This window comes from Rhamphochromis sp. 'chilingali' (assembly GCF_963969265.1).
Source record: "Rhamphochromis sp. 'chilingali' genome assembly, chromosome: 1".
Lineage (NCBI taxonomy): Eukaryota > Metazoa > Chordata > Actinopteri > Cichliformes > Cichlidae > Rhamphochromis > Rhamphochromis sp. 'chilingali'.
This window is the reverse complement of record NC_137929.1, coordinates 723,020-739,914: the sequence shown is the minus strand read 5'-3', so window position 1 is coordinate 739,914 and position 16,895 is coordinate 723,020. Positions and strand designations below refer to the sequence as shown.

The window sequence follows — 16,895 nt, the reverse complement described above, 5'->3', positions numbered from 1 at the left end:
ACCACAGAAACGCGACAGGACTACACCGTGATGCTACAGCGTGGGCATCTCGCAAAAAACGACCTTGGATTCAGGTCAGAGTTCACACGAATCCACAGCGAGCACAGAGTTTGTTCTGAGGTTTAAGGAGAGTGTCAAAAGAAAAATGTTCGGTTTCTCTGAGTAAATGTTTTCTATAGTGCTTTCCAATCCAGCTAAGGATCTTGTAGTAACAAAGAACCTCGAGTGCTTATATGTAGTTGAAAAGCGCTCTATATAAACATCAGTCCATTTATTCCCCGTTTGGAGATTCTTGTGTGTAAACAAATCCCTGATTTTACTGAACAATTTATTCAAATAAAAAAACTAAACCACCTGCAGAGGCACACATAACTACAACTGAGTACAATCCTGACCTTATTAGTTAGTAAACCAAGCTGTGTTTGTATCTTCTTCCCTTTTTAATTCAATAAAATAATAAAACGTAACAATACGGCCTCTTTTACAGGTTTAAAAACCACAATTAATCCGCCACTAAAACTAGTCCCTGATTAATGCACCTTTCCCCTGCTCGTGCGTAAACTGCTCAACGTTAAATAATAAAACTATAAGACAGACATTAATGATAGTAAGATTCTGTGGGAGTGTGAATGTGTAGCGCAGGAAGAATCAGATGATAGATTAGCTTCCTGTAAGGTCTTTGTGACGTCCTGTCTCAGACCAGATTGGTTTGTTTCCTCTGTGATTGAGCTGGACAACAAGAAGAGAGACAGACATCACTATGGGACGCTCATGCAAAGAGAAACAAATGACGATGACAAATGATCTTGGGGGTGGGCACAATCACGGAGTCCAAGTTACCATCAGGGTGTACACCTCACCCCTGGCGTCGTTGCCCACCTCTCAATTTTAAATACATGTAGACATTGAGGGCTAACAGGAGGGACTATGCACTTACCTGCTGCTCTCTGGCAGGTAGCTTCATGCCCTCCTGGGTTTTAATTGCACCTTAGAACACACATGCATCAACACTACAATGAGCGGGTGGAGGGAGGTTTGGAGTCTTCTCTCACCCCCGTTCTCTGCGGCCTGCTGGAGCGGGGGGGCTAGGAGGAGGAGTTGGCCGTCCGACTGCGGTCTGGGGTGTGGGGCCTCCCTGCTGCTGCGGAGTCGGGGCGGTCTGCCTCTCCCCACCGCAGGGAAAAGGGTAACACTACCTGGGTCTGGGTGCAGTTCCCCCCTCCAGGGGCAAGGGTACCTAGACCCGGTTTGTAGAGTATGCTTGGGGAGTGTGATCGTGTGTACAGCGTCTCTTTATGTCTGTCTCCACGTTGGTTGAGTGTGGAGTAAGTGCATATGAGAGCATGAGGGGGGGAATGGATGTTTGTGTCTGTGTGTGCCTGTATGTCTGTGTCTATATGTCAGGTTGGGTGTCAGGCGCCACCTCTCTGGGGACACCTCAGGTCCTCCAAGGTTTGGAGGCTTATCTCCACCCACCACCACTTCCCCTGCCAGTGGCGGACTCCCTCAGGTGTCGGTGCGTTGGTGGTTCTTTGTGTCTGGGGGTGGGCGTCCAGGTACACACCAGCTCACTCCTTGGCGGCCGCTTATCGGGGCCTGGAGCCTGGGGCTCGCTCAGGCCACTTCGGAGGTGGGGTGCCCCCGGCCTCTCGGCCTGGGGCTCGGTCACTCAGGCACAGCTGGGGGCCGGCGGAGCTGACGGGCGCGTCACTGCAACTCCCCCTGGCTTCTGCTCCGCGGCTGCTGGGTGAACCCTCATCTGGGACTCTCCTCAGCTCTTGCTGGGACAGTGGCGCGGCTGCCCCTCTGTTGGTCTTCCTTGGTCTCTTGTGTTCTGGGGGCCTCTGGATGTCTGGAGTTTTGATCTCCTCCATACCTGCTTCATACCCTGGAGGACGGGGCTGTGGCCCCCCCACACTCCCTAGCAGATCATTACATGGAGAAACCATTTGAATACAAGCGCACTGATCCACACAGGTATGCACACGGGTGTTCACTGCTCGTAGACTTAAATTACACCTTTCTTGGCTGCTACTTCGAAGCACATCTGTCCTGCGTGCTGCACAACAACATTGAATATTTAGTATTTACTGCTGTTTAAACTTAGCTAGACTAATGCGATGGTGTTGTGTTTAGTATGTTGCTTTGTTTTTTTTGTTTTTTTGCTTGTTTTCTATTCTTCTCTCAACAGGTGATCCAGGAGATTTTTTTTTTCTCCCCCCTTTCTCACTGTCCCTCTCCCCTTCTGTTTTTCCTTTCCTTCCTCTTTCTTTCTCCCTTTCCTATCCCTCACTCATGTCTGTCCCGTCGGTAACATCTGAAAATAAAATATAATAAATAATAAAAACAAAGATCGACCAAATGGACCAATACGGCAATGCCACGATGATCCATTTGGCAAAGTAAATCCATTGGGTATCCTTGTTGGTCTTCAGACAACAATTCTGATGGCTAAAGAACCAAATGGGACAGGCAACAAAAAGAAAAAAAAAGAAATACACCAGGTCATTATTTAAGCAAAGCGAAGCCAAACTGCTCCTGTGTGACAGATGAAGTCCACCTTTAAACAGCATTTAGATGCTGCTAATGAAACTCGATTAGTGGCAGCACTGGTCTGTGGGCTGGGGACACTGGTGCCACCAGTACAGCGCGCACTTTTCACAGCGCCACCATGTGGATCAAACTGTATTCTGGGTCAAACCTGATGTTTTATCGTTTACACTGAACAAAAATATAAACGCAACACTTTTGTTTTTGCTCCTGTTTTCCATGAGCTGAACTCAAAGATATGAAACATTTTCTACAAACACAAAAGACCCGACACTCGCAAGCAATGTTCCCTCTAAGCTGCGCGCGTGCACAATTGTGCACTGCTGGCACGGTCTCTGCACAGAAAATCTGCGTTGCGCACAAAAAAAAAAAAAAAAAAAAAAAAATCACCTGAATTGAAATTAAAATGAAAACTTTAACAATTGTTCTGCAGTGTTAGTCAGTGACTGGCTGCTCCCGTATGGGATCAGAACGAGGCCACCTTATCCCGTAGTCCAGCCAATCACGCGATTCACATTCGTATATACGCAGCTAATCAACGTGGTTGACAGGCTATGACAGCGTCCTTATGTGCGACACCGGTGTTTTAGCAAAGCGGCTGATGTGGCGTGAAGCCACGTTAATGACAACGTGTACAACCATTGGAGATGTGAGCAGGACAGACGGAACAACTGACGGACAAAGTGTGGACTTTATACCAGTTTTTAAATTGTGTTGATCGGCCGTGTAAAACCAGAGTTATGATAAAATATCTGCAATGTTTGGTTTTCTTCCTGAATACTGTCGTTGTTTATATTTACTGCAGGAAGAAACGGTGAAAACGCCGTTTTATAAGGAAAACACTCGAAAGCCTGTGAGCAAAAACAACACCAAAACAAACCCCCACCAGCCTTTCCTATTGGTGGAAAAATGTACCATGTCGACCAATCAAAAAAATGATATGGCAACATGACATTTAGTTGTTTAGGAAGGGGGAAGTTTTAGGAGTGACGGTGTTTGAGATGTGATTGCCAAGTTTAGCACAAATCTTGTGTAGTTAGTGTGTAGTTAGTGTGTAGTTAGTGTGTAGTGTAGTCAATAGTTTTGTTGTGTGTGTCAGAACAATGGTTTACAGGTGTTACAGCAGTGACACATCTGCTGCTGTCAGGCCTGCAGGTATCAGGCTGTTGTTCGCCTTCATCTCATAGTGGACAGAAATTATTTTTTGGAGCGGCACAAATAATTTGTGTGGCATCAGATTTGATGCAGAACAGCTGATTGTTCTGTAAATAGTTTGAAATGTTTGTTTAAAAAACACCTTGGCTGCATTTTTAGGTAAACAGCTGCAAAAAACTTTGTTTGCAAAACTCAGTTACTTTTTTGAAGAAGTAACTATATAATTAACTGCCCAACATTGGTCATTATTTACTGTATTTTGCAGACAGAGTTACAGACTCTCTCCCAGACCACAGACTCATAATACAAGTCAGAGCTTTATTTAAAGAAAGTTGTGTTTTCAAAATTGAAGTTCAAGTTATTTTTACTTCCAATAGTGTTAACATGCTACAGGTCATGAAGAAGATTGTTTTAATTTTCATTGTAAGTGGGCTAAAGCAGGTAATTAAAAGTAATCTAACATAAATGTAAATGCTGTAATTTGATTATTTTAATAAACATGTAACTTGGGTGCTGGCGTGACCACAGTGCACACGTCTGCTGTCGCTCACAGTGGTCCAAGGGACGCTCAGGGAGTTTGTGTGTTCGCTCAGACACATGAAACATTACAGGGAACATTGCTCGCAAACACTGCTCACAAATCTGTCTAAATGTGTGTTAGTGAGAACTTCTCGTTAGCTGAGATAATCCATCCCACCTCACAGGTGTGGCATGTCAAGGTGCTGATTAGACAGCATGAATATTGCACAGGTGTGTCTGAGACTGCCCACAATAAAAGGCCACTCTGAAATATGCCGTACATGTGTAGCACAATGACACACATGTCGCAAAACCAGTCAGGATCCGGTTCAGCTCATGGAAACAAAAGTGTTGTGTTTATATTTGTGTTCAGTGTAACAAATACTGAGACGTGTAATAATGTCGTGTGTCGTTCATCTGAGGACGCTGCAAAGAACCAGATTATTTTTATTATCCTGTTTGTCTGTTATGTGAACCTTTAGAGCAGGGGTGCTCACACTTTTTCCGCATGTGAGCTACTTATAAAATGACCAAGTCAAAATGATCTACCCACTACAAAAATCCAAAACATATACTTATTTATAAATATATTGAGGATTCTTTATATCTACAATGTATATACATGCATAACCGCAATATCCAATATTTCACAACACAATTAACTATGTAAATTTTTTGTCATTACCTGAGTTTACTCTGATGACTTGCACTGAATTGAATCAGCCAGGGATGCATAGTCCGGACAGTAGCTGCTGACGGCCAGGTTTAAGAGAAAAAACCGAGAGCTAAAAATTGGAGTTAACTCGCTGACTAGCTTGTCAGTTTTACTACACTTCGCGCCGCTGTTTGCGCATGCGCAGCGACCTAAGCGTCAGAAAAAATCTGATGTCATCTGACTGGCTTCCCTGTATCAATCAAGTGACGGGATGGATGATAGGCTGGCATCTATTTTTTTAATGCCATGCGATCTACCAATACTACCTTTGCGATCGACTGGTCGATCGCGATCGACGTATTGAGCACCCCTGCTTTAGAGGATGTACCTTATAATGACTGAGTGTGTTTATCGCACTATGTTAAATGTAACTGTGAGCGACACGAGGCTTACTGCTCATGGTTACCTCATCAGTGGTGAAGTCAGCCAGCTTGATGCAAGAAACAGGAAGAAGAAAAGGATGAAAGAGCAACACACAGATGAAAAACAAAAACAGACTTTCTAACCGACAGAGCTGAAATCTGAACATGTCACCAGCTGCAGGAGGCAACGCTCTGAACCACGTCGTTCCTCCTCCAGATGGAGCTTTCACTGTCTATAGTCTCTTGACATACAATGGTTGGATTCTCCTATGATACTGCAAGGCTGAGCCTCAAATTCTTATGATCTCGAGCTTCTTCAGTCTCAGTGAATCCTTAGTTGGCTCAGATGCATCATCTGGTGTTTGAGTGTAACAAGGTGGTTGTAACACAAAAGGAGTGTAAACAGGTGAGTGTGGTTTGTAGTGTAAACTAGGGCAGCGTGTCTAACCAACCACATCTCCATCGCTCCACAGCTGCTGAGGGAGCTACAACCCTCATTCACCCTTTCACAGACATACGGCAATGAACTGTATGAACAATAAACTTTATTCATACACACAAATCCCTTTAAGGTTGTGTCAGCGAGGGCAAACGTACCACATCAAATACATGGAGCTACAAGCTGTGGTGACCCACTGTCAGTAAGGGAGCTTTATTACACACACACAGCATCACAACAACAGTTACCTCAAGCTGCTTCTATGTTATAAGGCAAAGACCCTGCAGTTACACAGGCAACATTAGGTGACCGTCTGTGAGCGACAGTGGGAACCAAAGCCTCTAACATCCATCGATAGATGAGGGGCAGACGGACTGAATGCAGAGAGGTCTACTAACACATGTTGAGTGAAGAAGAAACACCCAGTGCATTATGGGGAACTTAGACCTATAACTTAGACCTGTGCGCCTTAGCATATGCTACTTCCGGCGCATAGCACTTAGTTTCTGGTGTGATATTCGCTCCTTGTTCACGGTCGGGTTTTCCAACCAAATGGACGAATCAAGTGGCGATTTACATTTCTCGAGATGTCGAATGTATCTGTAGATGATGTTGATCGACTTGTCGATATTTTTCCCCCCGCGCCTCAGAGAGAGACAGGATTCAAATTTTATACTTCTCAGTATCTGTATACAGCGCTCCCTCGTTTATCGCGGGAGTTACGTTCTAAAAATAACCTGCGATTGGTGAAATCTGAAGTAGCCAACTTTATTTTTTACAATTATTATAGATGTTTTAAGGTAAAACCCGTCACTACACACTTTATACACTCAGACAGACATGAACATTTTCACACGTTTCTCTCCTGTTTAAGCTCTCAAAGTTCAAACCTTCGTAGACAAATAAGTCCAGTATTACAGAAACCAAAGATCAAACCGTGTTTTCAGGTCCAGCACATGAGAACAGAGCAGCTGAGAGATAATTCAACATCAGTGAATCATTAATGAATCAATGATTCTGTACTGCACAGGAGAGACGGCACGGAGGAGATCAACAATAGTCTGCAGCCAATCAGGACGCAGAACACAAAGCGCTGTGCGCATGCAAACTTGCACAAAAAAAAATGTGCGAACCAGCGAGGCCGCGTTATAGCGAGGGACCGCTGTAATTTTGAAGGTACGTCACAACATACCCTTCGTAAATACTCATGCATAGAGACCCTTACCACGGTTTGTTGACATGCTGTGTAGGTGTGTACTTGACTAGCAGGGAAACCTTTGACTGTTGTTCACCTGTAGTTTGAATGCTGTTTAAATCATAAGAACTGTCACTATACAGAGATGTGCTTCTGATTCTGTAATGCAGTTCTGCTTGTGTTGAGTGATGTAAACCACCAATCGATCTGCACGCTTCAAACGTCAAAACTGATAATTTGATTTTTTTTATGACACAGCAGTGGTGAGTGTTCCCACCTTCTGCTCTTTGTAACTTAACGCCATCTTTCTGTTCTCATATTTTGGACATGATTTTGGAGTCCATCTTTGCAGCAGCAATTGACCGCAAAGTAAAGCTACCGGAAATGTACAACCCTGCATCCGATCTTAAAACAGGAAGTTAGCATTTTCTCGTGCACAGGGTCTATTGCAGACTAATTAAGGTTGCTGATCCAACCCTAACTATGTGCTTTATCAAAGAGGAAAGTTTTGTCTGTCTCCTGAATCCAAACTGGAAGCTGGTTCCACAGAAGAGGGGCCTGAAAACTGAAGGCTCTGCCTCCCATTCTACTTTTAAACACTCTAGGAACAACAAGTAGGCCTGCAGAGCGAGAGCGAAGTGCTCTAATAGGGTGATATGGTACTACAAGGTCATTAAGATAAGATGGGGCCTGATTATTTAAGACCTTGAATGTGAGGAGCAGGATTTTGGATTCATGTTCCAGTTGATGCATCAGAGTCAATCTGGGATCCAGTGTGGAGCACATGGACACTTTTAAGGCTTAAAGAACAAACCGATGATTCGATTAGATACTCGGCTCCATCTCTGGAGTCACGGCCACCAAAGCTTTGTTTCTGCTAACACTGTAAACATATACAAATGCACATTAATAGTTGTTACTGCAGAAAGAGAAAAAGAAGCGTCAAAGACAGGAAGGAGATCTGCTCCACTGTGGAGAGAGCTGCACAACTTTGTTCCTGCAGAATTGTCACACAGTCAAACTGATAATTCTTCATTTTTCATTGATAGTTAAACAGACTGGTTCTTATAGCTCTGAACGTGCTTCACAGCACAGCAGCAGCAATTGTGTGTTTCAGGAAGAAACAACGTTACAATAGAGCAGACTCTCCTGACACTGACAGAAAACACCGCGTCTTTACATCAGTGCTGACCACGTCCTTCCAGTTTCATCCACATGAAGTATATATAAATAAAACAGCGCTGACTTCATGTCTTGTTCTAGGACCGGGACACCGACCTATTCTTGATGCTGATATTGAATAAGTGTGGTGTGTGTGTGTACCTCTAAAGATGTCTCTATAGATGACAAATACATGACTGTATACATGAAACTGACAGCAAGACGTGGGAAGGACACGGAGGCAGAGTGAGAGTTACCCTCTGAGCACTGATGAAGAGTCTGTGGATTATACTGCCAGCCAGGCCCTGGCCTGCTCCTGTCACTACCACCTCTGGTTCCTCCAGCAGGGAGCTCACAAACCTAGAGACAACACACAATGTGGAAAATGTTACAATATTCCCACAAAACAAAACACTTAAATAAGAACATGTGAAACCTGAAGACACCAAAACTATAAAATAAGACCACCAACATGAGCGAGAAAGAAACGTGTGAACTGACTGTGATCCTTCAGACGCCGTCTTTGTGAAACGTTAACAGATTCATCGTGACAACAAGTTACTGACTAACTATCTGTAGTGACGGTGAAGACGGTTACATGTTACCAACAGCACAAACAAAGCTGTCAGTGAGCGCAGCTCAAACTCTGCGACTCACTTCTTCAGTTCATCAGCAGCCTCTCCGCTGTCGTCCTCAGGAACGGAGAACTTGGCCTTGAGCGAGCGAGCTTGAGTGATGACTGTCTCCATGCTCAGCAGCTGGTTAATGAAATCCTGCACACAGGACAAGAACAACTGTCTGCTCAATCCTGACAGCATGAGACCGCAAGACTGTCACATTTATACACATACGTGGTTTTTCCTACGTGGAACGTCATAGGCTGAGTCTCGGGGTGTAAAAGGCGTGTTTGGAGTCACCGTGGATACATGGCATACTTAAATGTACTTTGAGAAAGCCAAGAATACTTTTACACAACAAGACTGTCCAATCAAGGAAAACTAACATGGTGGGGTTTAGCTGTGCAGCTGTACAGTGACATTCAAAGAAAAGGGGCTGTATGGATACTGAGTGCTAGTGAGAAGAACATTTTTATATGTGAAGAAGTGATGATTGTTCTCAGACTTTAGGACAGTATTAAAGCAGATGTTTAATGCACCTAACGTGTGATCAAACTCAATAATAACAATCTCAGTCTCTGTTTTCGATCACTGATAAACACATCCGATATCAGCAGAGTATAAAAGCTTTGAGCCCAGGTGGGAACAGCCGAAGGAATTACCTAGGTTTAGAAAAAAGTTAGCCATCACTGAGGAAGCACTGGAGTTTGTTACTCCAGCTCCCACTACAATCCCACTGCACCACACCCCTGTTTTCATGGTTCAACCATCAATGGCCATAATAATTATCAGCCAAGTTCTCAGCCATGGAGCACACTGTCCAGTCTACGTACACCTCATGTACAGCACATACTCAACTACAACAAAAACACAGTTAACAATCAATCAATAATTTATTTAAAAACAAAACTTTTTTGGGTGAATCTAATGATACTTTCTTTTAAACTGAATTATTTGTGGAAAGTCCGGTCGAGTTTTCACTGACCTCTAACTTCTTGTAGTCCTGGTTGGGGGACTGCAGGAGCTTGCTCGCTTGAACTGTAGCTTGCTGAATGGTTTTTTGCACTGATGGAATATCTTCAGCAGACTCTGAAAGAGAAGAAATGACAGTGTTTCCAGAGTGACAGAAAGCTGTGATTAAAAGAAAGACCTGCCACGTTTGTAACCTCAATTACTGTTAACATGAGAAAAAGCCTAAAATCGAGTAAACCTGCAAACTATTATCTCACTAATACAGATCCTTTTGAAATAATCAAAACCTTCACAACATTTTATAATAATCTTTACAGAGATTAAAACATATCCACAAAGTCTTGATGGATTATTATTGGAGTTAATTAATCCAGCTATTTCAGAGGATCACAGAACACATCTGCAAATAGAAACTAAGCCTTTTGTCCAGGAATATACCCACATGTGCTTTGGCACAAGGAAAAACTCCCTTTAAACAGGAAGAAGCCTTCAGCAGAGCCAGGCTCAGGGAGGGGCGGGGCCATCTGCAATAACCGAGTACAATAACCTCAGTTTGATCTGAATTAAGAAGCAGAAAGTTAGCGGCCATCCAGGTCTTTGTGTCTTTAAGACATTCCTGCAGTTTAACTCATTGGTGTGTGTTATCTGGCTTCATGGACAGATAGAGCTGGGTGTCATCTGCATAGCAGTGTAAATGTATGCTATGTCTTCTAATGATGCTGCCTAAGGGAAGCATGTATAATGTAAACAGAATTGGCCCTAGCACTGAACCCTGTGGAACTCCATAATTAACCGCAGTGTGTGAAGAGGACTCTCCATTTACATGCACAAACTGGAGTCTGTTAGATAGATATGATACAAACCTTCACACATTCACGTGTTATCAGCACGGAGCGTCTCTGTCAGCCTCTGGAAGTAAAGCTTTTAGTAAGTGTCATAAGATCAAAATACATTTTTTAAAGAAGTGAAACGAGGACATTATTGTTGTGTCCAAGCTATGTTTTGTATTTTGTAGTCCAGACTTAATCAGAATTAATTTGCATACAACCTGGATAGGCACCAAAGCATTTCTGACCTGCTGAAACATTCTGGGATATTACAGAATAAATGAAAACTAGCTTTCTGGTTTAATTAGAGAAAAGGTCTGAGTATCACAGCAGGACGTTAGCTGATTGAGGTTTCTCCAAAGTACTAGAAAACTCTCCTCAGTGATGTCCTTACTAGTGTCTCTCATTGGCTGTCTCTAGACTCAGAACTGGTCTTAGCAGTATACCGTCAACTTAGAGACGATCCAGAAACTAAGACCTGTTATAATTATACGTGAACTCTCATTAGCTAAATTGATGGTTGCACTGCAGGTGTCAGGGAACAACAGCAACACGACTGAAAGATCTTTAGCTTCTTCTAAAAACCAAATCAAATTATGCCCTGCTCCAGATGTGACAGTCTGAAGACGAAATCTAGACTTTTCTGTATCCTGGATTAATTATCAATTTATTGTGTGTAGAATAAAATAAAGAGTGGGTTTTATCTGATTTCTGATCATTACTGGAGAAAACTTGACTGAAAGAAATTCATGTTGGGGAAACTTTCCAGGCTCCTTTCACAGTGAGGGTTGGGTAGCTAGTTAGAGTAAACAAACTAAATCACATTTACCTGCATTTTAACACCAGGGTCATGTTCTACCCATCATGCCTACGCAGCCCTGAAAATATCACGTGTCCATCTCTGATACTTATAAGAGCTCAAAACTGGCCCAAACCCTGATGGAGTCCAAGGGCCTGCAGTGCAGAACACATCTTGAGCCCAAATCTTGGAGGGCTCAGGATTTGGGCTTTTTCTGCAGCTCATGGGCTGCATTCACTGAACCGACCACAAACTCATCTGTGCACCAAAGTACACAGTGAGACGTCCTTTACCCTCACATCACTGGACACTTCCAGGTTCTGGGTTTCAGTCACTCTATACCAGTGGTGCCCAAATCTTTTTGCATCACAGCTGTGATACAGAACGGCTGTGTGTGCGGAGCCTGTTTCGTTTCAGTGCCGAAAAAAAGGGGTTGTATTTTGATGTAATGACTGTGTCGATGCAATCAGTCATTACATCACTCAGCTCAGGACTGAGCTGTCTAGACGCCAGCGTGTATCATACAGTGCGTCCACTTGCAGCCCTCCTCGTTTCCCAGCCATCGCGCCCCCGTCTGCACGTCCCCACACAGTCCTCACGTTTCACAGTCAGTGATTGTAAAGAGTTCCTCTGCAGTGGCTCTGCCAGGAGCCTGTCTGCAGAGAAGTCATTCCTTTGTCCACCTGCAGAGGAAAGCAGCTACCATGCACCTTATCATTAAGCACTCGATAGGCAACTTGACAGGAGCAGAGCACAGATGCAGTTTTAGCAGAGACACTGTTGAGCACGACAGTTTAGAAGTGTGTGTCTGAAAAAGCCCTCTGACTTGTCTTTGTGCTCTGGATGTTTGGCGTCTTAGCTTGTTAAGCTTTAAACTGTCACAAACTTGCACTTTAAGACAGACTCGCTGCGGCCTCTCCTCATCACCCACCGCTGCGCAGGTATGCTTCATCTTATCTTCTTTGGTTTGGAAACATATTTGGTGATGCTTCATCCTCTGCTTTGTGTTTGTGTGCGAGCCCCGTCAAAAGCCTGTGCATTATGCTGGCAGCGTCCAAGATTTCTACTTTTTTATTCATGCAGCTTCTGGGTTTTTTTCTCCATTAACAGCTCGGGTTGCATGTCATTTTCTTAGTACTTATTTTAATATCTTTAGTTTTTTGTATTTCGGTCTGACTGTAATTTACCTGCTGTGGGCTCAGAGTTATTTTCCCTGATTTTATTTCATATAAACGTGTTTCTCAACCAAACGGTGAGGACTTACCTTCTTCCTTCAACTTCAGAATAGTTGCATGAAGTATACAGGGCAGGAGGTGACGGGCCAGGTCTGCAGGTTTCTGCATCGCCATGTAGTGCAGAACCTAAAGACAAACCCCCAAAAAGTTTAGTTTGCCTGGCTTCTGTTTTCCTTTTGCTCTTTCAGATCAACAGAATATTTTTGCACAGCCAACAGGCTGCCTCTGAAGAAGACTCCAGATAAACGGTGACCTTTCTCTATGATGGTTATTCACAGAGGGACCAGTCATACCCAGATCTTTAAATCTGTCATAAGACTATCAGTGAGCATTATTTTTATCCATCCATCCACTGGCTTCCGCTTATCTTTTTCAGGGTCGCGGGGGGCGCTGGAGCCTATCCCAGCTGTCGAAAGGCGGGGTACACCCTGGACAGGTCGCCAGTCTGTCGCAGGGCCAACACACAGGGTCAGACAACCATTCACATTCACTCGCACATTCACACCTAGTGGCAATTTGGATTATCCAATTAACCTATCCCCACAAGCTGCATGTCTTTGGACGGTGGGAGGAAGCCGGAGTACCCGGAGAGAACCCACGCAGACACGGGGAGAACATGCAAACTCCACACAGAAAGACCTGATGGTGGAATTGAACTCAGGACCTTCTTGCTGTGCTGCAACAGCGCTAACCACCGTGCTGCATTATTTTTAACTTTCTCTTTTTGGATAAACAATGTCTTTAAAAGACAGGCAACATTTTCAGTGATGGTGCAAACTGGAGCGCCGAGCTCTGCTTTCATATGTGCAGGAAGAACATGCAAACGCTTGGCAGGGACCTGCCCGGGTCCAAATCCAGGACCCTCTTTGGGTGAGGAAACAACTAACCCCAGTTACTGTTTGTCCCTTTCCCATAAAGCCGACCGGATCATTAATAGAAGCTGGTTTAAAGTTGTTCTTCATTTAACACCATCACACCACAGAGAGCTGCTGTGTGTCAGTTAAACATCGTGTGTGACAGCATCAGATCCTTTTTCATCAACATGTGAAAATGCTTCAACATGTCTGTGAGCACAGATCTGTGTTAAACTGACTTCTCCAACATACATGAGCCAAAACGGTCCCATGGCAGAAGCTGATCCTGAAAATCAGCAGAAACATTCATGAAAACACTTTGTGATCCACTTAGTAAACACGTTTGGCTTAAAAACACGCATGTGGCAAAACGAACGACCTGCTTCAGACCTTCTCGGCCTCCTTGGTGTCATCAAAAAGTCTTTTTTGGCGTCGTGCAGGTGTGACCCTGGCAGTCTCCCAAGCCTCCACCCACATGTTGCCTGGGATCTTCATCCTGGGACTGAGTGTCCCCGTCACCATCGTGTTGCCCTTCTCATCGACCACTTCCTCTTCTACGTAATCCCGAGGTGAATACCAGCGCACAAAATCCTCCAGGACACAGCCGGGGTTGGCTGCCTGTGGACAGAGACACAAACTCGTCCTTTAAATGAAGTAATGTGTAAATATATTCACTGACACCTCATACTGGCACTGACGACTCGAGCAGGGCCCACTCACAACACCACTGCATTCATGGACCCAAGCACACCAGGCTGTCACTGAACATAAAATGTCATTTATGCATCAAAACGATTTCCTTCTGTTCAGGACTGGAAGTAAATACGTGTGATCTGGCAACAAAAATGTTTTACTTTTTTGTGTAAGAGTAAATCTGAAAATCTATGAATAACAAATCAATTGTATTTTAGTATTAAAACCAGTTCAGACTGAATAAAGAGCTCGTCCACACTGGATCAGAAACAGAGACATGGTGGGAATAACCAACACTGTAGATTCAGGGCAGCTGCAGCATGACTTACACTGTGTGCTGGTCATTATCACTGCATTACTGCCTCAGGTCTGCAGGTCTCTGCAAAGACAAGGTTCAAATAACCTCTGAAGATGATTTATAAAACTGCAATGAGCTGTTTGAAAACTGACGACCACGTGATCGTCTGGTGATCAGAGGTTTCTGCACTCACGTAGCTTCTCCCAGCATGACTGCATCCATCATGCCACACGTGTCAGTGACAGAGTCACAGCTTTCCACAGCGTAGGCTGATCAACAGTCCTCTTATTTCACACTAGTTTACTTGTAAAAGCCTACGTGACATTTTTTTATTAATTCATCATTAACTGCACAGAGAAGACGTCGTTTTCTTTAAGCTAACAGTATTATTAAAGTTCTTCATGACTGGGCCCAGTGTCCTCTTTATGGTCACCCTACCACAGCGGTACTCTCTGTGACTACTGTGTGTGTGTGTGTGACTGCACAGTTATGTTCACTGCAGGCAGTTCACACACACACACAAAACATCCTGAACAGTAAAACTAGCAGACATGTAGCAACTCGAGGGCACACTGACGCTAATGTGTGTATAAGAATTTATTTTATTTATGTATTATTCATATTATGTTATTGTATGATGCCTTGGTGCCACTGGATTTTAGCATGTCTCACACTCATGCAGTTAGACAGATGGTGGGGGTCTAGTAAGGAAGTTGGGGGGAAGCAGAACTCCACAGGAAGAATCTTTTGTCTCTTCGGGGACTCTGGGAGGCAGCGAGGGAGTCTGAACCTTAAGGTGTGAAACAGCGGTGCACTGCCTTTTGTTCCTGAAGAAGGTTTTTAACTGAGAGCCATGCTAGGCTCAGGGAGACTCTGCTGACCGTCTGCCCCGCGATCATGCAGGCTCTCCACCAAGCTTGGTTTTCTGTTCTTTGTTTTGATTAAAGAATGTTAGCTACCGCTCGTCTGCAGGCTTTATTTAATGGAAAACTTCCACAACATGTGGCTAATGCTGAAGGCTAACGGGTGGCTGTAGCTCATTAGCAGGTCATCTACTGATCAGAAGGTCGTGGTTCAATCCCTGGTTCCTCCAGTCTGCAGGCCAAGTATCCTTAGCCAAGATACTAACCCCAAGCTGCTCTCCGATGTGTCCGTCTAAGTGTGGATGTTAGACAGGAAGCACTAAGAAACTTAGGAGACAGCTGACCCAGAGTGTGTCCGACTCACTTTGAAGGACTCCATGTCAGATAGCAGACAGGCACTCTGCATCCGAGCACGCAGGTGGGTACCTTCAGCTGATGTGCCCAGTTTGGTCAGTACCTCTGACTGCTCTGCTAACAGGTCCTCTGTCATTGGAGCAGGTTCCTGAAAATGAAACATGATGCACAGATATCAGACTCAGTCAGCTTCAGCTGAGCTTAATGACATTTCTGTGAACCACTTATATGAGATCTGCTTTCATGGTTTTGTCACACAAAGGTCGCCTCTGTACTGTTACAACCGCTTTCTTTTAGTTCTAATTATTAACTGCACGTCTTTGAACATGGAGCGAGTGGGGTTGGGTTAACTCTGACTCTGAACTGCCCACAGGTGTGAATGAGAGCATAAATCAGAGGTGTCCAACTCCAGGCCTCGAGGGCCGGTGTCCTGCAGGTTTTAGATGCGTCCTTGATCCAACACAGCTGATTTAAATGGCTAAATGACCTCCTCAACGTGTCTTGGGTTAGGGCTATCCTTTGTTGCTAGTTAGCCTGACCTGTATCCCCAATGTTAAGTTTGTACATTGTATGTATGGTCGATTAGGTCATCTCAGTTGCAGGCAACCAACAAATAAAGCTTATCCTTATCGTGGAAGTTCTCCAGAGGCTGAACTAACCATCTGATTCAGGTGTGTTGACACAGGGTGAGATCTGCAGGACGCCGGCCCTCGAGGCCTGGAGTTGCCCACCCCTGGGTTAAATGTTTGTCTGTCTCTCTGTGTTCGCCCTGCGACTGGCGACCTGTCCAGGGTGAACCCCGCCTCTCGCCCTATGGTATGGGATAGGCTCCACCCCGTGTGACCCCGACTATTATTTTCAACATGCTGTATTTGGAATAAATAACAGCATATGATGTGTTTGCACAGTGAGGCAGTGACTCTGACCTGTGTGGTGACCTGTGAACATAGAGAGGCTCTGCAGAGTTGAGCAGAGTCATGTTGTTGTAGGGGTGCAGCCTGCCCTCAGCTCTGCCCTCAGCTTGTGTCGCCTCAGGCTCGCCCTGGTCACTCAGGCACTCGAAGAATTCCTCCTCGCTGTCACTCCACGACTCCCAGGATTTTCCTTGAGACATCTCTCTTGTTGAACTGGAAGCACTGGTTGCACACTCTGGTCCTTGGCGGCTCTTCTGGCAGGTACCTGAGACCCTGTGTTCCTGTTCTTTCCCCTCGGGTACCTTGTGAGATTCATCTCTGGCCTTCTTCCTTTCGATACAACAATTCAGCATCTGTCCAGGAACAAAAACTC

General features: G+C 44.5%; 3 protein-coding genes across 3 annotated transcripts in view; 2 read left to right on the top strand and 1 right to left on the bottom strand.

Moving 5' to 3' along the window:
- LOC308397880 (uncharacterized protein) overlaps positions 1–16,895 on the top strand; it is a 350,136-nt gene that overhangs the window by 211,189 nt on the left and 122,052 nt on the right. The gene's annotated exons all lie outside the window — the stretch shown is intronic.
- The window catches only part of LOC308404084 (uncharacterized protein), a gene marked incomplete at its 3' end in the record, with an annotated part of 158,749 nt that overhangs the window by 24,968 nt on the left and 116,886 nt on the right, over positions 1–16,895 (top strand). The gene's annotated exons all lie outside the window — the stretch shown is intronic.
- On the bottom strand, positions 1,757–16,685 carry LOC308398637 (rab3 GTPase-activating protein catalytic subunit-like). Its single transcript, XM_080885386.1, has 8 exons — positions 16,547–16,685; positions 15,619–15,756; positions 13,791–14,018; positions 12,576–12,672; positions 9,699–9,802; positions 8,754–8,869; positions 8,354–8,456; positions 1,757–1,921 (listed from the first exon to the last, which is right to left on the bottom strand). Exons 2-8 carry the CDS (start codon positions 15,742–15,744, stop codon positions 1,772–1,774), a joined length of 924 nt encoding a protein of 307 aa, XP_080741512.1. The 5' UTR covers positions 15,745–15,756; positions 16,547–16,685; the 3' UTR covers positions 1,757–1,771.